General features: G+C 51.5%; 1 protein-coding gene across 5 annotated transcripts in view; it reads right to left on the reverse strand.

Annotated features, from left to right (window-relative positions):
• Positions 1-6,006: 6,006 nt before the first annotated feature.
• HOXC4 (homeobox C4) overlaps positions 6,007-24,445 on the reverse strand; it is a 38,701-nt gene continuing 20,262 nt past the window's right edge. Inside the window, exons 1-4 of one of the 5 annotated variants that reach the window (XM_053895926.1) lie at positions 9,037-9,271; positions 8,751-8,867; positions 7,662-8,602; positions 6,007-7,166 (exon numbers count right to left, since the gene is read on the reverse strand). In XM_053895926.1, the coding sequence (XP_053751901.1) occupies positions 6,811-7,166; positions 7,662-8,100 (795 nt within the window). In that variant the 5' untranslated portion in view covers positions 8,101-8,602; positions 8,751-8,867; positions 9,037-9,271 and the 3' untranslated portion in view covers positions 6,007-6,810. Of the gene's footprint in view, positions 7,167-7,661; positions 8,868-9,033; positions 9,272-23,496; positions 23,933-24,445 lie in introns of those variants that run through there. The other 4 variants (XM_019419588.2, XM_019419584.2, XM_019419586.2 and 1 more) reach the window with 4 other exon arrangements.

Below are 24,445 nucleotides of genomic sequence, written 5' to 3' on the forward strand. Positions count from 1 at the left end.
CTGCCCAGGCTGTAAAACCTTGCTCTATTTGCTGCTGGCTCTGGAGCGGTCAGATCAGCCCCTGAGGTGGCCTGAACTGGAGGCTCAGCCAGGAACCTTTGAACGTCAGCTGTCCCTCCAGATTGCTGCCCCCCCCCCCCCCACCTTTTGGTTCTTCTTCTCCACTTTCTCAGTTGGAGGGGAGTTCTAGGAGGAGCACTGGGGCTGGGGAATGTCCTAGAGGATTGCTGCAGGATGAAAGGGGCAGAGCAGCAGGGATATGAGGAAACACGGAGCACAGAAAGCAGTAGAAATGCCAGGCAGAGACCTTGAAACAGCTGAGCAAAGACAAGCAGGGCTGCAGGCAGTCACATTGCAAAATGGGTCGAAATCGGCAGAGAGACAGAGTCCAAGAAGAAAGGTTTCCAACGAGGGGTGGGGGGAGGCACGCATCTCTCCATGTGACCTTTGAGCTTGCTCAGGCAAGACAGGGCTTGAGATGGGGGGCTGGGGAAAGACGGGAGCAAATGTACATGGGGAATATTCCATGCCTCCCCCATTTTCTCCTCTCACCAAACTGCCTTCCTTTTTTGCCTCCAGCTAGAACCAACTGCTATTCAGCAACCATATTTTCCAAGGTCTATTCTAGCTGAGTAGAAGGACTCCACACGCGCAAAGTTACAAACACTGTGCAACTGACAAAAGGGAGAGTCTCAAACAAGAGCCAGGCCATCTAGGGATGGGGAGAGATGGGGGGAACAAGAACAAACTGGTTGGGGGACATCTCCCAAGTTACTCACTCTGTACCCACCCCACCCTCCCGTGGATCACCCAGCCCTGTCCCTGCCCATCAGATTTAAGAGCAAATTCCCCCTTTTCTAAGAGCCCTAATCCTAATCTAGTGCCTAGAGACAAAGGCCAGGGGAAGAGGGAAGCAATTCTTCCTGTGTTGGGGTGGAGGTGCCGGGAGGACCCATTGGCCTGGAATTCCTGTGATGGAGGAGACCATTTGTTGGTTTGATGACCTGGGATGCTTCTCTCTCTGTGCCCACAAAAATCTTGAGAGGGTCCCATTTCCCCGCTCTTGTAACTCGGGGGAAAGTATGCATTCATTGCTAGCGAAAATGAAATCTCATTCGGTAGTGGTAACTGTGGGGGATCGGTCGGTCGAGGAGCAATTGAGAGTGTGCTCAATTTTCCACGAAAAAAAAAAAAATGAAGGCCGAAGAGGGCAAAAAAAAAAAAAAAAAAAAAGGCGGGGGGGGGGGGGTGGGGGGAGTTTGGGCTCTTAAAGGGCGAGACCCCGGAGGTGGAGCGGAGTTCACCGCGCAGTGAACCCGCTCGGCCGGCCGCGCAGCCCGAGGCCCCCGCCCAGAGCCCTATTGTCCGCGGTCCGAGCCCGGGGTCGTGACCCAGCCGAAGGCGACACGGCGCCCGGGGCGGCCGTGGCGTGGAACCCGGAGGGGGCGCCGGGCCGCTGCCGGCCTCTCGCACCTCACCTTTGCCCGGGCCGGCCCCATCTCGCCATCCTCAGGACCCCGGTCGCTCCAGAAGGGAGCCGGGACCCCCGGTGGCGGCAGCCGCTCTGTGCCCCATTCTCTCGCACCGGCTGCCTGGAAGGCCAGAGGCCGGCAGCGGGGACCTGGGGTCGGACTGTTTGGCAGTGCCTACCACACGCTCCGTTTTAACGCTTCGCCCCCGGAAGTTCAAATATACTTCCCTCTCTAGATGCTGGAAGTGGGAAGAGAGGGTCAGAAAAGAGGAGTGAGCCGAGATGACACTTCTTTGGGTTTGACCCATATCCCCATCACGGCTGGCAGAACAGACCCTGGAGTGCCCTACGTTTTAGGAAATCTGGCCATTGCTGCTGGGGACTGGAAATTTTAAATAGTCCTTTCCATTTATTAGGCTCTGTAACCCTAGTCACCCTCAAACATGGGAGACCCTCCCTACCCATCCTTGTCTTCTCTGCCTCCTAATTTAATTCATCAGCTAGCTGGGTCTACAGGAGGATGAAACTGCAAAGGCCCTTGACCCTGTTTGCGCGGATGTGGGCTCCGTTGCTGGATGGACCCTTTTTAAAAACGCAGCTACAGAGCTGATGGCAGAGAGAAGAGAAGACAAATCCTGAGGAGTGGAGACAGAGCCAGGTCTGAGGAGGGGCTCCTGGACCTAGAGGGCAGAGGAGCAAACCTTGGTTTCTCCCTGCTAGCAAAGCCAAAAGGGATCTGAGCTCCCGGAGGTACACAGACTTTAAGGTGGCTGAGGGACCCCTTCAGGTCTCTGGTTCACACAGTGTACCCTACCATTTTTAACCCCCAAGAGGCAGCTAAAATTCCGATACCCCAAACAGTCACGCGCTGCAGAGAAAAAGTAAAATGGGGCTAGCTCTATGGGGTGTAGCAAAAGCAGACCAAGTTGGTAGGGGGTGATCAGTTCTACCAGAAAGAGTGGTCAGAGGCAAAGGCTCTTTTTTTTTTTTTTTTCCCCTACCAAATCCCCCAAATGTTTATTTTGGGCTTCTGCCCACCAGATAAATCAAGCTAACAGATTAGGAAGTTCATAAAATTGTATTCTTAGATAATGATATCCAGAGAGGTAATAAATATCCCCTCTGCTCTGATGGCCGCTGGTGTTGGGGGGGAATCCTTCGTCTCTTTCTCCGAGGCTGGGAAGGGTTTCTTAGAATTAGCTCTTTGAAGGTGGGGTACCAGATAGAAGCTGTGGAAAACCATGAGAAGGAGCTTTGTGAGGGCAACACCAATGCTCCCCCCAGGACTTGGCAAAAAGCAGAGGCAAAGATGTGGAATCACGTAGGCATGCTGCTTCTCCCATCATAGCACCCTCCACCTCAAGGGCCCCCTTCGGAGTCCGTCTCCCCTAATCTTGGACAAGCAGACAAGTGGTGCCTAGCAGAGGGTACCCTGGTCCCAAGCTCTGAGAACCCCTTGTTTTATCTTCCCTACCACTCCCCCAAACACACACATACACATCCATCTCACAGCAGGAAGGCGGCTCTGCACTGCAATCCGCTAAGTCCACGCAGGAGGAAAAAAAAAAAACAAACCCAGAAGCTGATGCCCAGATTGCAGAGAAAACTTTGTAGGAAACTTCATGCAAGCAGCAGCGAGAGGCCCTCGGAGAAGTAAAGTTCCCCAGTCCTTCCCCCACCCCAGGCTCGCTTTCCCTCCCCACCTTCTCCTTTTGGAGCGAAGTTTCTTCACTCCCCAGGTACAAGACTCGGCCCAGAAACTCCATTTCCCCCAAGCGGAAGCCCTCCGTTCAGGATTGGATTTCCCGCCTTCCTTCCCCAAGATCGGGAGTTGAGCTAAAAACTGAATGGCAAAACGAGACAGAGTTGAAAATGCTGTACTCCTTGCCCTGAGCAGATCAAGTGCTAACTACTTACATGTCAAGGGGATTTTTGATCTGTGGGGATCTCCTGGTGCTTGGAGAGAAGGACCTTGGAAGACTGGCGTTGCCGCTTTCACCCCTTCTTCTTTTAACTTAGCCATTGGAGAGAGAGATACAACGCGCTGGCAGGCATTCATGCGCCTTGCCTCTCCCTTTACTGTGGGCAAGAAATCTCCAGCCCTACAAAAGCAGTGGCATCGTATCTGGAGACCAGGGGCTGAGCGAGGGCTGGTTTGGGAGGGTCGGAGATGGGGGTGGGGGAGAGGTCAGAGGCGCTGCCGAATATAAAGGCGATGGGAGAGAAAATGCTGTGTCCTCCCCGTGAACCTGGGTTGTGTCCTCCCCGCACCGCCCCCCCAGCAGCCTTTCCCCTCTGCTCAACCCAACTTAAATAAAAACTCCAGCCCTCGGCTTCCCAATGAGGCTGGAGCAGCCCGAGTGGAGCAGCAGCGGGGACCCAGACCTCTGGAACTAGGGGTCCGGCCAAGGGGTTGGCCCTTCATGCCCCTCACTCCCTCCTCCGCCCCCCACCCCATCTCTGTCCGGCACCCTGATCCCATTCTGGGCAGTCAGGTCCAAGGAAAGGAGAGCTTTGGGGAAAGAGGAGAGAATGGAGCCCACTGGAGGGAAGGCCAGAGGCCAAAATCTTCACAAACTCAGATGTAAGGGGGTTTCGTTTTGTTTCATTGATCAAGAATTACAGATTTCTAATGTTTCCCCTTTTCAGACGGAGCGGGACAGAGAACTATGTGTACAGTATGTGTGAGAGGAGGGAGAAGCCCCTAAAGAAGGGGAAATAAAGGAACAGTCCCAATCCTTTCCGGATGTTTTCCTGCGCTAGACAGCGTCCCTTTCGCAAGTTCAGAGAGAAGCTTAAGAAATAAAAGATGGTAATTTTTCTCCTCCTTGCTTTCATCTCTTCCACTTTTGGGAGGAGAGGGGATTAAATTCCTCTAAAACCAAAGAAGCAAAGTTAGAAAAGACTATGGATCTTAAGTTCCTTTTCTTTCTCCCCACCCCCCTTTTCCATTTAAACTTCCTTCAGGGTTGAAAAGACACCCAAGTTCCCCACCCCCAGACCTTCTTTCCCTTTTCCCAAGCACAGTTAGACCCCCTTTTACTGCCCCAAAGTCAATTGCCTCAAGATGATAGGAGCTACAGTCAGATTTGGCTCCTAATTCACTTGATCACATAAAATAACTCCAGATAATTGTTGGCCCTGCTTCCGCACACTGTAGGCAGCATGTTTTGCTGTCTCCAGGGCACCATTGAGGGAGGGGAAAGTAGACCTCCAGGACCAAGTGATTCCCCCCAACACACACACACACACACACACACACACACACACACACACACACACGCATGCACACACACTCCACTCCAAGTACCAGCCAGCAAGTGGTTCAAGAGGAAATAAATCCAAAGCATACTGAACAACAGATTTTCACAACTGGTCCCATTGTTACCTTCCACTCCAGAATTTAGGGAGAGAGGATAAGGGTATCCCTGGCTCCTCTACAAATCCCAGATCTCTTCTCCCTCATCTCTTCTACTTCTCAGAGCCCTCAATTCGGAAATTTGGATAAATTGTCTGAGAAACTCACCAAATACCACCCCCCCCCCCCCTTCTCCCAACAAACAAGCAAAAATTTGAGCAGGCCTTGCTTAGGGCCTGGTCTTCAAGATCAGGATTATTTGGGAGCCTTTGGCTTAAATTAATTATTCAGGTAATCCAGGCCAGTTTTGGTTGTTGTTGTTGTTTGTTTGTTTGTTTCCCTCATTTTAGCCCCCGGGGAAACAACTGGAAAAAAAAATTTTTTTAACAGCCGGAGAGCCTTGTTTCAGCTAACTTCAATCCCTGCCAGGACCTGGGAGGTTATAGGAAAAGGGGTGGTCCCTGCCTCTCCCTGTGTCTTTTCTCAACACCTGGCAGGTCCATGATAAAAGTTATGGAAAAAAATAAAAGTTCTTCATTATCTCCAGGCATCAGGCTTTGAGGCCTACACATGCAAGGGGGCCTCCCAGGCCTCTGGCCTCCACTTCACCCTTCTTTCCAAGTCTAAACAAACAGAGAAGCCACCCTGACAGGTCACTTCACTGCTACAGAATCACCAGCTCAAAATCTTTCTTCTTTTAAGGAGCACATGCTGTTGAGGGGGCATCTTCCTTAATCCCTCATCCCTAAAGGGTCCAAAACGATGAAAACTCTTCTCTGTCCCACTCCCTAAACTTGCCTTCTTGTCTGCAAATCAGGCAGGCCTACTCAGCAGAGAGAAAAGAGAAGAGGGGAGAGGGAAATCAACAAAAAGAAGATGGGTACCTAACTACAGAGAAGTGAGACCCTCCCAGCTCCACTCTAAGTACCCCCAGAAGAGTCTGGCCTCTGCAGACTCAGGGAAGGGACAGGAGAGATCAGCACTAATCCTCCATATGCCCTCTTCTGAGGATCCCCTGCCCCAACCCCCTTGCTGGTTCTTCTAAGGACATTGGAAACGGAGTGGAGAGTTAAGATTTGTGTGTTTGCTTAGAGTAAACTTAGGCAACTATCGAGAAGGGGGGATGTTATCAGGCCAGAAGGAGGAGGGGATAAAAAGAAACCATCAGACATTGACGTAAAACTAATTCACATCCACTGGTTTATTATTGATCACGGGGCATTTCACATCGACACTAAAATTCTTTATTGCAAGTTTTACAATAATCAAGTAAATTCAGTCCAAAAACACAATAACCACGATGGGGGGGGGGGGGTTCTACCTATAGACTGCCTCTCTGAACTGAAAGTTCATTTTTATTTTCTTTTGGCTCCTCAAACTGAACAGCTCTGAGAGGCTCTTCAGATGCATTTAGCTTTGTCTGCTGTCTTCCCCCCTCTCCTCCCAGCCCCCCCCAACAATAATACAAAAGAACTTCATAGCTTTGTTCTCCTTAAAATGACTTCCCCCTCACTAACCTCCCCTGGTGCATTTTCAATGCAAAAGGCCTAAGGAAAGAGGGGGGAAGGAGGAGGAGGAGAAGGAGGAGAATTGGCTTAAAAATCTCTCTTTCCTTTTTTTCTGTTCCTCATTTCCCCTGAAATTCACCCAAACCAGACCATCGCACCTTGCAATATATAATTTTTGCAGCTTTCTTCCTTAAAAAATAAATAACCCCCCAAAATGGCCTTAAAAAAAAAAAAACCCCAGCAGGTACCATGCTAAGACAACATCACATGCTTAAAAGGGTCCTTAACAGTGGAAGGGAGAGAAGGGCAGAGGGCTTATCTGTTTTGTCAGTTTGGAATTGACAAGGGATAAGGTGGGAGGAAGAGAGAAAAGAACCAAAAAATATATATATATTAAATTCTATAAATAAGAGTCAATTTGTGTGTGAGGGGAGGATGGGGGCATGGGGTGGGGGCAGGGTGTGAGTTATGTTTTATAACCTGGTAATGTCCTCTGCCCGTTGTTGCTCCGGCGGCGTGGCGCTCTGGGAGTGGTCTTCAGAAGTGCCCGGGGTGGCTGCCGAGAGGGTGCTGGGCGCAGCGCCGGCCGGGGGCGCTGACCTGACTTTGGTGTTGGGGAGTCGGTGGTCCTTCTTCCATTTCATGCGACGGTTTTGGAACCAGATTTTGATCTGCCTCTCAGAGAGGCACAGCGAGTGGGCGATCTCGATCCTTCTCCTTCGGGTCAGGTAGCGATTGTAATGAAACTCTTTCTCTAATTCCAGGACTTGCTGCCGGGTGTAGGCTGTCCTCGAGCGCTTGGGTTCCCCTCCGTTATAATTGGGGTTCACTGGGGGGGGGAGGAGGAGGGGAAAAGCAAATAGTGGGGTTCAGAGGCAGCAGGCTCCCGCCCCCCACCCTCACCCCATCCTTAGCTCTGTGGAACAGGAGGAGGGGGTGGTGGAAATAAAGTCATCAAGCTAAATGGGTTATAAAGAAGTTGAAGGAAGCTGGAGACTTTGTAGTGTAATAAGAGGGGAATCCTCATTGTAACGACACTGAATTATTTATGCGCCCTTAGAAAGCGAGCATAGTTTTCACACATACATAACAGATCGTAGCACATGGCTCGGACTGCCCAGAGTAGCTAAGCCATAAAATTTATGGGGGATGTAATTACCCATTCTCGCTCGTAAATCCAGTTCAATTGTGCTAACCCAGAGTCGCTCCTGGAGAGAGAGGGGGAAGGAGAGAAAGGAGGACGGGGGCCGGAGGGGGCCGGGGAGGGTGGGGAGCGCTGGGGAAGAGGGGAGGGAGGGGGAGAGCAAAAAGCAAAGTTGCCTACCCGTGCTAACGTGGATTTTTTTCATCCATGGGTAGACTATGGGTTGCTTGCTGGCGGCGCTGGAGGGATGGTCAGGGGCTGGCTGGCTGCAGGCTGGCGGGGCTGGGGACGGGGAGGCGGAGGCGCCTGAGAGAGGCGCCGGCTCGCAGAGCGGCTGTGATTTCTCGGGGTGGTGGTGGCCCGCCTGGGCCGGCCCGTGGCCTCGCGAATTGCCCGGCCCCTGGAGACTGGTGCAGCTATACTGGCGCTCGGGGTAGCTAGGGCGCGGAGGCGGTGGTGGGTACAGCTCCTGGTGGTGATGCTGGAATCCCGATTCCCTGGTCCGGCCGTAATATTCCGGACTGTGTTCAGGGATGTAGCTATTTTGCGAATATTCTTCGCATGGAGGAAATTTCGGATCGATGTAGTTAGAGTCCATCAAATACGAGCTCATGATCATTAATTTCTGGAGTGGAAAATAATTTTTCTCGCTTTGTCGTTTTTCTGCTCCATAAAGCCCTCCTACTAGCTAGCGACCCTGTAAAGTTACTTTCACCATGTGACTCCGCCGGCCAATCACACGGAGCAACCCAGTCCCCGGATAAGGAACCGAATCGCTTTATTCAAAATGTATCCAATTTTTTTTGTGTGTGGTGGTGGTGGTGGTGGTGCTGGGGGTGGTGGTGGTGGTGATGTGGGGTTAGCTGGCGGGGGCTGAGGTGCCCCCAGTGCGCACGCCGCCGACTGACAGCCCTCCCCTGCAAAAGGAGATGGGAAGCCCCCAGCTCCCTTCCAAAGCCTGGGCACTGGGGGGCTGTCGGGAGGCTGTGATTCAGCCCCCTCCCATGGTCTCCCCTTGGGCCTCCGGTGGGCCCCCTGGGCCTCGGCTCCTGAGCTTTTCCAGAGGTCTCCATTCATGGCGATCCTGTCTCAGTCTGTGTAGGTCACCGGGCAGCGCCCCTCTTTTGCAGGAAGAGGAAGTTGAATGAGGAGGACTGGAGTGGAGGTTGGATGGGGAGGGGCCCAGGCTAAGCCCAGGAGGCTGGAGAGCCTGGGGTGCCCCCCATCCAAGGATACCAGAGTCCAGCCCCCTTCCCCGTACACACTCACCCAACCCTCTGGCCATGGGGCCGGCGAGGCAGGGTCCCAGCTGGACCGGGCAGGTAGAGGCAGCGGGATGCAAATGATTCTGACGTCATTTCTGGAAGTCTGGGGGTTGAGCCCCCGCTGAAGAGAGACAGGAAGTGGTTGGCAAAAGCAGAGTTCAGAAGCCTTGCCCTCCTCCCCTAGAACCCACTGACCCTCCCTGCCCCAGCCCCAGAGCAGATGATCTCTTCCACCGCTGGCTGCTGTTTCCACTCTCCTTCCGTCTGGCCTGCTGCTTTCTTACAACTACCTCCAGGGCTGGTTCCTAAGGACCTAGGGCGAGGAGAAGTGGGATTTGCCAGGAACCAGTGCCCTGTGATGGTGCCCAGCCACGGCCCTGAGCGCTCTTCTTTCTTCATCCCCACAGTGAGCCGACCTAACTGAGAGGGAGGCCTGTGTGGGTAGAGCCTGCTTCCGGCCAGGGATTGTATCCATGTAACACATGTGTTTACATGTAAACACACACTCCCAAGGGCCAGCTCCAGGCTGCCTTCCAAAAGCTGAGGGGTGAGCTCACGGAGCTGGGGAGGCTGGGCAGGCCTCGGGGGTCTCCAGCCCATTCCTCCACGCTCCCGTCTCTGCCACCCACCCACAGGAACACCCTGATGGCAGGGTGGCAGGGCCCTGGAGGAGGGAGGGGGCAAGGAAGGGCTGCTTTTTCCAACCCCCCCCCCCCCCACGCAGCCAGGGGTGGCCACGCTGTGCCACCAATTCCAATTAGCTGATCCCATAACTCAGAGTTGGGGGGTGGCAGAAGGGAGAGCCCAGGGAGGGAGCTGGGTCCCCTTGTTGTACTTGATAACAATTATAGTTTAAAATCATAGCTTGCCGGGGCTCGGCTATATTTTACTTGATAACAATAAAAGTGACACATAAAGTTAACTGTTTATGTTTTATTTATTAGACTAAATCTGCCAGCGGTGGTAGGAGCGCTTGCCTCGTCGCTCCAGCTTTTATAGGGCTGTAAAACGTCATAAATCAGTCTCGCGGAATCGCCCGCACTCTTTGTGTCGGCGGCGGCGCAGGGCTGGCGGCCGCTGGCTGCCTGCTCCCTCCTTTCCACGAAAAGTCGTAATGTGATTTTTTTCCCTCTGATTTTATTATTATGATCGCCGCCGTGATTAGTCAATCTACCTTTAATTCGCCGCCCTACGCTGCCTCCTCCCAGCCCAGCCTGGTTGACACTTGAATAAGTACCTTTTAAAACGGCATAACAACTATTTGAGGGTTTAATTAGAACATCTGCAATTAAGGGAATGAGGAGGGGAAAGGGAAAAAAAAAATAAAGCTCTCTCATGAGAGGGAAGACCGAAGGCAGGAGATTCCCCACCTATCTTTCACCACCTTAGGGATGCGGGAGAGGGGGGTTCCCATTTCCAAATTAGGGCTCACCCTGAGGGCAGAAATGAGAACCGCCTGGGCCCGCTGACCACCTTACATCCTCCGATGTCATGCCGAGGACCCCCTCACCCCAGGCTCACCAGGAGTGAGGAGTGCTTGGGGGCTCCTGGATACCCTCTCCCCAAGAGGACAGTGCCCTGCCCCCCTCCCACCAGGTGGCTGAGGAAACAGGAATTCCCTGAAGGTCCACCATCTCTTACAGGAGATTCCCAGATTTCCCAAGTGGGTTGAGAACCTCTGCCCATTCCTGTCTGGGACCGTGTGCATGTGAGGACTGGCCAGTTTGGCTGGAAGAGGAACGTGAAACTGTGAGGAGGAGAAGGCTGCTACTTGGGTGATAGTGGTGTGGAGTCTGGGAGGGTTTGATTTGTCGTCTTTATTGGGGGTAGGGGCAGGTTAATCATAAGTTGCTGGAAGAGGGCAGAGGGAAACCAACGCTGGATGCTGCCTACATAAAGAGTCTGAACCGCAGCCCCAGACTGCCCCACAGGGAGAGCCAAAGCTCCAGAGAGCTCAGGTAGGGTGGGGGGAGGGTTGCTGAAGAAGAAGAAAGCCTTCCAGCCCCACCCCCAACCTCCCTTTCAGGCCAGCACCTGGATCAGCTTGCCCCACCCAGTCCTGGCCCGGAATATTCCCTTCCCCACCTTGGAAAGGTGAGGTCTGGGCCTGGCTCTTCTGCTCCCAGCCCTCCCACTCTCCTTCTACCAGCCCTGCCCCCACCATAACCCTCTTTTCTTTCATCTCTTCACCTTCTCGGGATTCTTAGGGAGTTCTTCCCAAGGCATTGCTGGTCCCACACCCCCACTCCCCAGGATTCTGAGCTCCTGCAGGTGGTTCAAGAGAGCAGGAGCAGAAAACCCACCTTGGGCCAATATGTAGACATAGATACAGAGTTCAGTTGCCTCCAGCTGAATGTCAAGTCTGTCTTTGGTTATTACGGCTAACAAATACATATGCATACATATTATTAGTACTTGTTAATACATCAGATGCCTCCTTATGCAGCCATAAATATGTGGGGTTCTCCTTCCACGTTGGCACAGCCAATTCAACACGCACCTCCAGAAAGTGAAATCTGGAAGACTCCCCCAAATTTGTCCACATTCATCTACATCATTCGCCATAAAACTCCTTCTGGGTGCCTATAGCTTAATAGCAAGAAAGTCACCTATCACAAGGGAAAATAGCAAGCCAGCCAGACTCCACCATACACATACATGCAAACATTTTTCACCTGGATATTATTATAATCACAGAAATGAAATCCTTCTGGAGAGGCAGTGCACTTAGCATTGGCTTTATGGAGGGGGGAGTACTAAAGCCGCTCCTGCCTGTGTTGAGCCCTCTTATCTGGTCCTGTCTCCTTTTGTGCTTTGCCCTCCTGCTCCTGCCTTGCCAGCCCGTGGGTCTCCACCCCCCCACCCCTGCTCTGCCCTCTACCTCTCTCTCCCTGACCCAATTTTATTTTTAAATTTTTTCTGACCACCTTTTGCCAGCTTCCAAACACTCTCTGAATGCCACCCTCCCCATCTCCTTTCTGAATCTCGATCTGGTTTCTCTTTCGGAAACCTGTTTCAGTACAAAGCGCTTCCCTTCTGACACCACTGAAGAAAAATATGTGTCCATTGTGTGCGAGGCCTTATTGTGCCCGGATTACCATACTGACCGTTGGATAACCCATATTCCTCCCCTCCCCAGTAACAAGCAGCCGGCTGAAGGACCTCGGCGGCTCCACACGTTCTGTGCTGCATTAAAATCTCACCTCTCAGACTCCCTAGATTTTCCTAGGGAGAAAATAAATGGGAGAGCCAACTCAGGATTTGGAGGGCAAAGAGAAGGAAAATGAGGGTCATTCCTTCTCCCACTCTCAGAAGTGCAAGATTGTGTGTGTGTGTGTGTGTGTGTGTGTGTGGTTTTGTTGTTGTTTTAGAGATTAAAAAATCACAACACATCTCTTTCCTCTTCCTCAAATAAATTGACTTTTAGATGGTATGCAATCAAGTAATTCATTTCATTTTTATTTTTTCTCCAAGCAACTTGAAAACCCCAAACCAAAGCAAGACTCCTATCTTATTTCTTGTCGTGTGTGTACGTATAGATGGGTGTTTTTGTCCCTTTCTAATGCCAGCAGGCAGAGGTAATGTATGCAAAAGAATATGCAAATGCTTAATTGATTTTTTCTTAAATCTCTTGTCAGTAAAAGTAATGAATTGGTCTAAAATGATTTTAATAACCCGGACATGTCACCAGAAAATACTAAACCTTTTTTTTTCTCCTGGAATCGCTTATAGTAAAAAAAAAAAAAAAAAAAGCAATCATGGAATGTTAATTTGCCCCCCTTTAAAATATTAAAGATGAATTTCTCTTGTTTGTTCGGAGACCATAGGCAAGGTCCTCTCGTGGATTTCCCCCTCCTTGCCTTGCCTTCCTTGGAATTCAATTTTCCTCAAATCTCGTTTAAAGTGGCTTTTTAAAAAGTGGCCGCATTTTAATATTGGTTAGACAGAGTGACCTGCATTTCACCTCGGGTGTTTGACTTGTTCCAATAGGTCACTGCCATGGGGTTATTGATGGGGAAACTCCATTGAAATTTGTCTCTTCGCAAATGGCCTTTAGATCTTCCAGCGAGTTCAATAACTAGTTATAATGTGGAAGAGGAAAAATGAAGGCCCTGGGCTAACGAATTTGATGTTTCATTTTTATGCTGGAGAAATTGTTAGTTAGAGGTTGGGTTCCCCACCCCCTTCCTTGCTCATCCTGGCCTCACTGACCCCCCTACCCCACTCTCATCCAAGGCTGCTGGATTATATCCCCTTTAAAACTTGAGCTGGGGTGTCCCTTTCTCCCTTTGATGCAAGCTTTAATTCTTATTATTATTAACATTGTTGTTGCTGTTGAAAATTCTGACTTAAGGCTTCAGGAAGCTTGCACTGCTGGAGATTTGTAACCTAAACTTTCCTGTTAGAGGGGGAAAGGACTTTTACTTTTAAAGGAGCCGAAAGGCAGTTTTGAAAGTTCTAGGAATTAGGTTGGCTTTAGGGTAGCTTATGGAGGGCTCCCTGGCCTGGTGCTTCCAGAATTAAAGAAAAGATAGGAGGCTGGGAACCCAGAATTAAGGAAACGATAGGGGCTTGATGAGGGCATCTCAAAATGCCCCAATCTGTTCTTGGCTTCTGAGAGGCCAGAGACCCATGCGACCAGGCACCCAGGACCAAGGAAGGCAGAGCTTGGGAAAGGCTAAGGATAGAGGGAGAATTCCATGGAGCAGGCAAGAGAATCCTGGATCTCTCTCCTCCAGGGTCAGAGACAGAATTCCTGGGGATGTGGAATGGTAACTGCTTGCTTCATGAACAGGGCACCCCAGGAAAGCCCACCTCCCGAAGAAGACAGTGCATTTTCCATGAACTGCAAAGAGGAGAGGAAAAATAATGGGGGTGGGGAAGGTGATGGCGATTTTATAAAGTTCCTTTTTTTCCTGGGGTCCTCAAGGAGTCAGAGAGGAAAGGGCAGGGAGAGAGAGGAAAGGTCTTTATTTTATTCTCCTCAACCACAACCAAGTTGGGGACCCCTTGACTTCTCCAGAAAAGCTTCTGTGAGGAAGGACTGTGGAGAGCTTGGTCTCTCTGGACTGACCCAGCCATTCAAGATCATTACCATTATTAACCTCTATAATAACAAGAGCATCATTCCCTCACAAAACAGAGCTCCCAGTGTGCCTAATTTTCTTCTTCCGGGAATCTTCCCTTCTCCTTCCCTGCCCAAAGGGGCCCAGTTTGCTCAGCCCCAAGTTTCTCCTTTAAGAAGCCTACCTGCCTCCTACTCCCCTTCCGAGCCTTGGCCCACAGATGGGAGTCATTCCAAAGGCTTGCCTTGATTCCTGGGTTGGGGGAGTTAAGGCCCAGGACAACATGTAAGGGCTGAAACTAGGTTGCCACCTCCCTCTATCCCCTCAAACCCAGAGGCAGCATCTTGGTGCCACCTGGGCTCCCGGACACACTTCCCTAGACACATCCCTGGCACCACTGGAATATGGGGAGTAGCCTTTAATGCTGCACCACAGCTCCATAAAAATGGGGGAGCTCGATAAGGGGCCATCGGCGGCTTCAGGACTTCCCAGCCAAGCGGGAATCCATTGCGATCTGATCTAAACTTGCCCGCAGCACCCTCCGCGCTCTGGCCGCGGCGGGCGAGCCCCATCCCCAGGCCGCTCGCCTGCCTCGGCCCGCACCTTGGCCGCCTCCTCCGAACCCAGGACCCCCAGCCTCAGGCCTCGCCCTCTCCCCGGTTTAATTACGTGATTGATTTTCGCTTTGGTCGCGTCGGGACGCCTCTGCCTCCGACTGTTTAAATCTTTCGGCTCCCTTTTTGTGTTTCCGAGTCCTCCTGACGGGCTGTAATTTAGAGACTGCCCCTCGGGTGGCCTGGGTCCGGTGGGTCCGGGCTCCTGCCTCGCCCTACACGCCAACGAAATGGTCCTCCCACGGTGCTCGGCGCGGCCCTGGCTGCAGCAGCCCCACGCCGCCGGGCTCTGATACTCGGGTCCTGCCCATTCGCCTTCCTGAATTATTTTGTGCTCCATTATCCTCTGATAGAAAAATGTTCCATGTTTGAGTTATCACTCCATGCCTGGGCCCGGAGCTGGGCTGCTCCGCGTTTTTGTGTTTTCTCTTCCCCCGAATGTGGTGTGCATTAGAAGGTCTGGATGGAGACCCGAGGCGGCACCACGCCCGGCTCCAGGCTCCGCGGGGAGCTCGAGCCGCTTCCCCCAAAGAGCAGACCCGCGCGGGAGCTCGAGAAGCGCCGGGACAAGAAAATTCGGCCACAACTTTGCACCACCGAGAGCGAGCGGGCCCGTGGGGCTGGCGGCCCCCAGCCTGCCGTCGGTCGTTGAATCTGCTCTGGCTTCCCGGCCCCAGACAGAGGCCCGTCGCCCTGGCAGCCCCAGCGGGCCCGGCCGCGGGCACCTGCGTCCAGGAACACGCCGGGCGACAGCCCCTTCCCCGGAGGGACTGAAGGTGAGGCGAAGGAAGGGAAAGAGGGGAGGAATTTTCATTTATGAGAAGTGTAGGTTTGGGGTGGGGAGAGGAAGGGGAAGCCATGAAATAAAGAAAAGGAGCCCCTTCGCCCACCGTGGCTGACCTCTTTCCCTGTCTCCGGAAGAAAAACAAAACAAAACAAAACACAACTCCCTTTCCTCCCCAAACCACTGCTTTTCCGCTTACTCTCTCATCTATTTACAACTAATAAACACTTCTCTGAGTATTCTCCCACGTCCTGTTCATTCTTTGATCCCTTCCAACGAGGCAAGCAATGAGTTTACTATTAGCAGTATTTTATGACTACACACACACACACACACACACACACACACACACACACACATTTTTTCCTTCAGGGAGAGGAGGGACTCAGGAATGTGTTGCCCACTGGGGAAGAAGTTCAGGGAAACTTGAGTTGGTCACAACCTTCTCCCTGTCCTCCGACCTACAACACCCCCAACCCCTGCTCCCCCCAACCTCCCCCCCCCCACCCCGGACCCCGCAGCAATGTTGCCGGGTAAATAAGAGTCCGCCTGCCTGGCTATTAGGATTCTGGAGACGTTGGCATCTGTAGCAATCATTAGTCAAAGCCGCGGAAGCCAAAGGAGCCGAGGAGTTGGACAGAAAAAATCTTGGAAATGATATACAGGAGCCGCGGAGGCATCAATCCCGGGCCGATAAGAGAGCGGCTGCCGGGAGCGAGGCGGCCGCTTAATTGGGCCCTGGGCACCAAGAACAATTGGGGAGGGGGGCACCTAGGGGTCGGGCAGTGACCCTGGCACCATTTGGGCACTCTACAAAAATAGTCGGGGACTTGAACGCCCTTTTTCCAAATTTCAAAGGCCCATTTGGGGTTGGGGAAGACTTTCATGCCTGTGTCAGCCTCTCCACCCTGAGAGCCAAGACGAGCCCAGCTGAGGGCTCTCCCCTTCTCTCGCATTCTCCTTAGGCTGTCTTGAGAGGTACTGCAGGATGGGGAGCCTGGCTGTCACAGAGACAGCCTGGAGAGAGAGGCTATGGTCCCTAGAGTGGGTTTTGAAGGGGCAGATGACTCAGTTGGACTAGTTTTGGAGATAGCTTTAGAGATAGCAACAGAATCACTCACTTTAACAAGCAAAACATCCGAAAGGTATTTGTTCTCCATCCCCACTTGCCTGATGTCTCTTGATCACAGAGATAGAGAGATGCAGGAAGTTTAAATCCTTCCAGAGGGAGATCTATGCCCCTACATACAGATGTATGCATTATGGAACCCCTTTAAACATATGTTCAAATGTTTAAGTTTGCAGCAAAACTGCAAAGACCGTAAAGATCTCCAAATGTGTAGCCTCAATATGTAGCTATTTTACGGGTTGAGAGGCCCTTGCATAAATCTAGATAAAATTTTCAAAATAGAGATTGAGCAACACACACATAGTTCTTTCCCATCGAGAAAAAAAAAACTCCAAAGATTCATCTAGATGTTTAGAGAGACTGTACCAATACATCCCAGCGTATACATCCAAACACTACAGAAAGATTGGTAATGCGCACGCAGGAATTCGACGGAGGACTGGTATGTTCACTGTGGATCTATAAATCTAAAGATCTGTATACCTGCATTTAAATGTGGAGCAGAAAGTGATATAAAACATACATCCTGTTATATAGACATAGATCGATCTATAAATACATTTTCACGTGTATAGCTATTGGACTGCTCAGCTCTCTATAACAATATGTGTATTTGCATTGAGTCCTAGGAATGAGGGAGATTCTCTAGTGATTGTGCGTTTGGGATGTCCTAGCCCAGACTTCTCTGGGAAACAAATGAGGGTAAACTAGGACCTGTGCAAGTGCTAAGAAGCCCAGGAACTCATAATCTATGGCCTCATTTCCAGCATATGGGGGCATTTCTCTGGCAATGGACAGGAGCCCTGATCCCTGGGCCTGAAAGCGTCCTGACTTGATATAGCCCTCACTGAGACGGAGGTAGAGAGCTCTTTTCTTCCTTTCCCTTCTGCTCCCTAGCCCAGGGCTGGGGAAGGTGGGGGGGACCCTTGGGAAGTTGGGGTGTCTTTAGAAGGGGAAGGCTCATTAACATTAAAAAATGGAGTTATTCAGGTAAAATATGATTTTGTTTGGAGACAGTTCAGTTACAGTGAGCCGTCAGAAGGCTGTGGGCTTTCACACACACACCCACACCCATCTTAATTACATAAAACCCAGTCACAGAGGGTTTTCTCCATTCATTCGGTGCTAGGTGCTGGATGGGTTCTTCTATATGCTCACTCCCAATGCCTCTTTTCAAGAGCTCTTTCGACCTCTGAAGTCCCGTCTTGTCAAGAAGGGGTTTGGGCTCAGGAAAGGGGTCACAGGGAGATAGCAGATCCAGAAGTCATGGTAGAGCCCCCAGGAGTCACAGTATCAACCACCAGGCTCAAAAGCTGATTGCATTCCATGTTAGTCCCTTTTTAATTGAGGGGTTGGGGACACCAAGGTCTGTGTGGGCAAAAGAAAAATGAGCGATTGCATGGTTTTTAAATCTGGAACTTTGAGGGGGGAAAATTCACCAACAAGTGCTTTTCTTATTGGAGGCACAAGATTTGGAAAGCCCTGGACTTCCTTTTATTTTTTTCTTCTTTGGTTTACTGGGCAAAGGGAGGCAAGAGGGCCCCAGGTGGGCTTCGGGAAGTGCAATCCAATCTAGCTGGCCAGCTTGGGGGAGAGTGATTTACAAAGCAAAACCTCAGATGCTACTTCCTGAGAAGTCACCAGATCAAAACAGCCTCCTCTAGGCTTTTATGACCCCATCTCTACTCCCAACAGGAAAAGCACCCTCAATAAAACCTCAGCCCACGCCCCCATCCTCCACCCAGAGAAGGGGGAGAGACCCAATCTAAAATGAGGGACTGACCCTTACTCCCTTCATTCACACCACACACACACACACACACACACACACACACACACACACACACTGGGTTTTCCAGAAAGTTGACTTTTTAAAGAAGTATTTACTAGACAAAATTGTCCCCCACTGACCAAAGAAGCAGCCCTGAGAAATTTGGAGTTTTGGAGTTCGAGCCTAGGATAGCAAGTAAAAGGAGAATCTGATCAGAGACGGGTCTGGTCTCAAAAGTCCCAGTTCAATGCCTTTCAACACCCCACAACCCAACAGGCTAACAGGACACTAAAGGTCACCAAGAGCCTGGCTGCCCCCATCTGTGGGGGCTGCTCCAGCGTTTTGGTGTTCCAGGGAGGCAGGAGAGAGGAAACTTAACAGTTGCCCAGGGCTTGAGGGGCAGGGCTGAGCTGGGGAGGACAAATGGTCTTCAGGCTGAACCCATGGGAAAAATGGGGCAGGACAATGAGTGCGAGGTTGGCTCAAGTCAGTTGGTTTACTGGGCTTCTCTGGGCATGTGCATATGCTACTGTGTGTTCTGGTGTGGTGTTTGGGGCTGAGGGCTGGGGATTTTTCAAGGGTGGAACCCAACCTGCTCTGCCTCTCAGAGAGCTGAGACACCTGCGGTACTGAAGGAACACCAGGTAACTGAGCCCACACATCCCACCCAGCCCGTGTGGGGTTGCAGATCATGGTAGAACTTTCTCTGTATGAGTGTCAGGTGTAGAGAAGTAGCTGCCTTCCTGAATAAACCTATCCAACCTCTCATTGTAGATCTTAAGGCCTGGTCATCAGAGGCTGAATAAGGTCCTGGTTACCTAGCCCAACTTTCCCAAGTCCCAAATTACATCACACACACCCCCAATCTCTCTCTCTCTCTCTCTCTCTCTCTCTCTCACACACACACACTCAGCAAATCTCCTGGGTATCTCTGTTCTCCTTTTGCCCCACAGTGAGCCTTAGCAATGGTAGAGGAAGGTGAATCCCAGGATTCTGTAGGATTCAAGGACAAAGAGATCTCTTTGACCCCAGTTCCTCAGTCCAGCCTCCTTGGGCTTCTGGGGTCCCTTCAAAGCAGCCAAGGGAGATATACTACTAATAGTATACTACTATTAGTAGTATATACTAGTATTAGTATATATACTATATACCATACTATATACTATACTAGTATATATACTAATATAATAGTATTATACTATTAGTATAATAGTATATATACTAATAGTATATCTGGGAGTATACAGATATACTATTCTGGGTGACAAAGACCCAATAAAAGGGAATGTGATTTTCTTGGCCCTCCAGCAATCTAGTTCCTTCCTTAAATGGAATCTCTAACCCAGGAAGCCTTAGCTTGGGGTCTCAAATCTGGATTGTCTCCCTTCTCCATCTGAAAGGGCTCCAGGGTCTCCAGTCCCACCAGCAGGAGGCTCAGGGTAATTCTTGTTTCCCCAGCAAAAGAAAACACAGAATTGAGCCTAGGACAATGATGTTTCAGCTCAAAAACTCAGCCCAAAGCAATTATACACAGAAAGGGAGAGTCAAAGAGACAGAAGAAGTTCACATGGGTATTAGAAGGGACTGGAGCAATCAAACCTCTCTTCCCAGTGCCTGTTGGGACAGAAGCAAGCCCCCATCTTTCTTTTTCCACCCTTCATGAGATCTCGAAACTCCAGTGTGAGAAATCCACAGTGGAGGTGAAAGTTGGTCTCAAAGACTCCCACACCATCTACCAGGGAAAAATAAACGTGCGTGCTTTAATTCAAACTCATGGAAGAGGTCAGTGGTGCAGTGTGGTTGACGGAGACGTGGGAAGTGGAGGTCCCATGCTTTCTGAGAAGAGCTGCCCTCCCTCTGACTTCTCATTCTAATCCTTCCCCTCTGTCCTGTGGCACTGTCCCCAAATCAGGCCCACGCAGAAGACCAACAAGCAGAGTGGTGCTGACAAAGCCCAGCTCAAACTGGGTTACTACTTGCACTCGTGCACTCCTGATACCCCTAAAGAGGGGTTAGAGGTCTGAGTGGCACAGGCCATCAGAGCTCCTGCCCCTCAGTCAGCTCAAGGAGGGCAGAAGATCAAGAGAAGAGAGGGAACTCAACCATAAAATTAACCACAAAACAAAGCCCTAGAGCATGGGGGGTACTGGAGGGAGAAATCTCTGGGTCTGGATTCACGAGCGGATTGGCTTAGGGCCCAGCCCCAGCATTCAGAAAACACAGCCTCTCTGTCCTACGTGCACAGTTTCTGTGCCATTAGACAATCTTGCTCCAAAACAGTTTCTCACCCACTGCTTGTTCTGACTTGATCCATCTAAACACAAACACAGAAATCCACACTTTCAGTGGCTGTGTCCTTTGTGGCAAGGACACAGGATCATCACTTAGTTTATTATTGTTGTTACTATTATTGTATAATAATCGTATAAGATTGATATTATTATTATTATATTATTAAAAGAATGGAAAGGAAAGGGACTTAAATTGATCAACTGTTTAATATAACAGGGGAGCAAAAATCTCCACGTCAGCTCCCTTCCCCAACCACCTCAGAGGTCCTTTGATAAAGCTAATGGCTCCTGAGCACTTCCAGAATGATAAATCAAAAGAGGTCTCTTCTAGTCGCCCCCACCTGCCTCCAGGAGGATCTGAAGAGAATGAAAACTCTACAAGGTAAGTGTTTAGGGAATAATCACTGTCAGAATTTGAATTCAGGGCTGGAGTCCATATCCACACCTACTGTACACCCTAATCTCGAGTCTACGTCTATAAAGCCCAGTGAATTGGGTAGGACCTCACCGGGGGGGAAATGGGAATGATCCAGAGGACGCCTCCAACTTCAGATCCCTGTACAATTGATATTCACCTCGAGGCACATTGTTAGAACCAGAGAACGCAAGCCAAAGACTCCCCAGAACTAGTTCAGGGACAAAGAGAGGGGCTAGAATATTCTCAGTATCGCTTGTCCCATTTGTAGCTGAGAAAGGGTGGACTCAGGGGCTAACGCGGGTGGTGAGGGAGGGAAAGAGGAAGAGGAGTTGAGGGGAAAAGTGAGACAGAGACCCAAGTATTTTTTGGCTGATTGGTTTGTGGGGCCCATGTGACCCTGCTTAGCGCATTTCTGATTGGTTGTCTGACCTTTTCTAGGGTTAAAGACCTAGGAACAAAATCAAAAGCTTCCCAGGTTGACTGGGGCACCTTGGCACCTGGTTGATCACCCATTCCCTGCTCCAGGAGACCCCAAAATCAGGTGTGGGGGGCGGGGTGGAAAACCAAGAGTCTCAGGCCCAATTTGTATTTGTCTTTCTTCCATTTGTGTATTGTGTATTTGTCCTACAAAACAGCAAAAAACTGGCCCAGGTATTTGAGAGGAAGGACGATCTATTACTACTGGGGCAGGAAGAGAGGGTGATACTTAAATGGAACTGTTGAGCTTAAGACACAGAAAAGGAGATGAAGAAGTCATAGAACCCCCAACAGACGTTGCATAAATCTGTGAAACAGAAACACACACCCCTCTCCACGGACAGGAAGGGAATGGACTGCAATTTGGCCAGGAGTCTGGGAAGGCTGAGTTTGCCTGGGTGTGGGACTCTGGCCCCGGCTAAATTTTTGATTAAAGGCCATTAGACTCGCTCCCTAAAGCCCTATAGAGGCCGGCGGAAGGGCAGAGTCAAGTTAGAGACCAAGGAAAACTCCAGTCTCCCTGAGGTTTGAATGGAAGGTTTCCAGAAGCCCTTAAAATCACAGACTGGTGGGGAGGGGAGAATGGAGAGGGCCGCTTATGAGAAAGGGAGAACCTGAGAGTTAACTTTTTGAATGGGCTACTGGGGAAATCCTCTGGGATGCTCACGCTTCCCTGGGAAATAAAGGAGTGGGGGGGGGGATGGTGGGAAGGCCCAATCTTGGCGTGGGACAGAGGGCTCCAGAGGGAGGGCATCCGGGAGTTCCCCATGTCCCCTGCCAGCGCTCCTCACGCAGGCGAGAGCCCGCTAGAGCCAGGGATGGGGATCGGCTCAGACACCGGTGTCTTTGGGTCTCTGTTCCCCTTCACCCTCCTGGAGTCTGCCTGGGCTCTCCGTCTCTGCTTCAGTCCCGCTTCTTCCTCAGTTCTTTGGGCGGCAGGGGCACACTGACAACGTCCTCTCCCCGTCCCCCACCCCAACACTTCTCCACAAAAACGGTGTCCAGGCCCGCCTCGAGCCCTAAGGCAGTCCTCCCCCCTGGGTAGGCGCTGACCTGGCTCGCCCCCTCCCCTCTCCTCCCCTTTCCCTGGGCCTAGGCCAGTAGCCCTCCATGGGCCCGCCTTCCTCCCTGCTTCGGAATCCCTCGAGATATGGGAGATATGGTCGGCCCCTTCAAGGAGCCTGAGTTTCTATGTCTTCCATCCTGGCTTAGCTCCGGGTGACTCATGGGGAGGGGTAGGCACTTGCAGGTGTGGAGGACACGTGCCTCCCGTGCCCGACGCCTTCACTGCTCCTTCCTAGAAATCTTTAAGGTGCCCCAGCCTGAGACTGGCCCCAGGAATCACTGCCCATATTGGGCCCTGATGGCTCCATCCCCCAGAGGCCACTCTCTCCTCCGGGCGGAGGATCTTTCCTGGCCAGCCCAGTAAAGACACTGCCTCCACTCTCCCACTCATTTACACTCCACTCACAGCAGAACCTCTAGGCCTCCCGGCCTAGTTTTACCTCAGACAAGGGCTAGGGGTGCCAGCAAAGACCCCAGCAGCTAGAGGGAGGAGGCACGAAACCACACTGGCCCCAGCCAGACTAAGACCCCAGACTACAGACGCTGGGACAGCTGCCCACCCAGGCCTGGTGGTGAGGAAAGAGAAAGCGCTTTGGGACTCCCTGGATTCAAACCAGCCACCTTCAAGATGCTTCTGCCATTTCAGGTCGCAGCCTATGGGCTCAGAAGTCCCAACGCCTTCCCTCCCTCTCCAGCTGCCTGACCTGCCCTGGCCCAAGGGCTGAACTGGCCCCTCCCTGGCCCAGGGCCCCCCAGGTGCGCTTGCACCTAGAGTTTACACACTCTCACCAGCACCCAACACCCATGTGTGTGCCGCAGTCTTTCTTCCCAGCTGAGGAGGAAGAGGGGGTCAGGAAGACCTAGCAAAGCTCTAAAGAACCCAGGCCTCTCTTTACCGCAGTTGACTCGCAGCTGGAGGGAATAAAGGGCAGGGAGGGGAGGGCTGGTCAGAGGAGACAAGCTCCCCCATCCTCCTACCTCCCAGCGGCTTCTTCTCTTCTTCTTCCACCCTAGCCTGGGGATGCCCGGGGAGGCCTTCTTCCCCTCCCCTTAATGAGTGGGAACTGCCTCCTATCTTGGGGAGGGGGATTAGGTAAATGGGAGAAAGGGTCAGAGAGAGAGAAAATTAACTTACAGCGTTCGCCTGGGATTCATTTGCGAAGATGTAACTCTCACCATCATCCCCAGCGCCGTAATCCCCTCTAACTGCCAGGCCCTCTGTCCTAGCATTAAACCTCACCAGCAGCTGCGTGGCTGGACAGTTAAGATTATATATGATGTAAATATATTGTGGGTTTGTCAGCTCTCCCTACACCATAAAACTTGGTTTAATGACATCACGTGGTCCCCCAAGAGCCACTCACGGGCTTGCCTTCGGGCCATTCACATAAATAACCTCCAAAAGTTTCAAACTCCTAAATTCACATAGAAGCCGTGCGTATTTCTCTAATGCTCAGTTACACTAAAAAGCCCTTGTGCTGCTCCTTTGCCCCACCCCCACACCCCCCTTGCAGGGTGGGGAGGGGGGAGAGGGTGGATCCTTATTTATTTATTTATTTACTTACTTATTTCCATAAGGACCTGTCGCCTTCGAGGTCGTGTTGATATTTTTTTTCCTCCTATTTTTTTTTCCTCCTCTCTCCTCTAATTGCTCAGAGTGGGCCGTGTCCCCCTCTTCCCACTCCCCCGGGGAAGGTAAGTCACGCTTCTTGCCCTTTTTTCTCGCTGCCAGAGGGGGTGGGCTTCAGGGCAAAGTGGAGAGGCAGGCTCCATGGTCTCTGCTTGGGACCCAGAAGCCCCTCCACCAACTTTCCCAGAGCAACGCCAAATCCTGGTACTCGCAGATTGTTCCAGGAGGCTGGCTGGTGGGAGAACCACCTCAGACTTCAAAGCAGAGGCCTCTGCTCGGAGAGAAAGCGAGGGTCTGGGCGGTACCTACTCCCAGTGTAGGGGAGTGCGTCCGAGGCCTCTGGCTAGGTTGTGGCCGCTGACGCCGCTGGAGCAGAGGCTGGGGCCTGGGCGCAGGCCTGCAGACTGACAGGAGGGGCAGGGGCGGGGGCGGGCGGGCGCGGCTGCGTCTACCC

The sequence above is a fragment of the Panthera pardus genome, unplaced genomic scaffold (assembly GCF_024362965.1).
Source record: "Panthera pardus isolate Hobbes unplaced genomic scaffold, ASM2436296v1 HiC_scaffold_6, whole genome shotgun sequence".
Classification (NCBI taxonomy): Eukaryota; Metazoa; Chordata; class Mammalia; order Carnivora; family Felidae; genus Panthera; species Panthera pardus.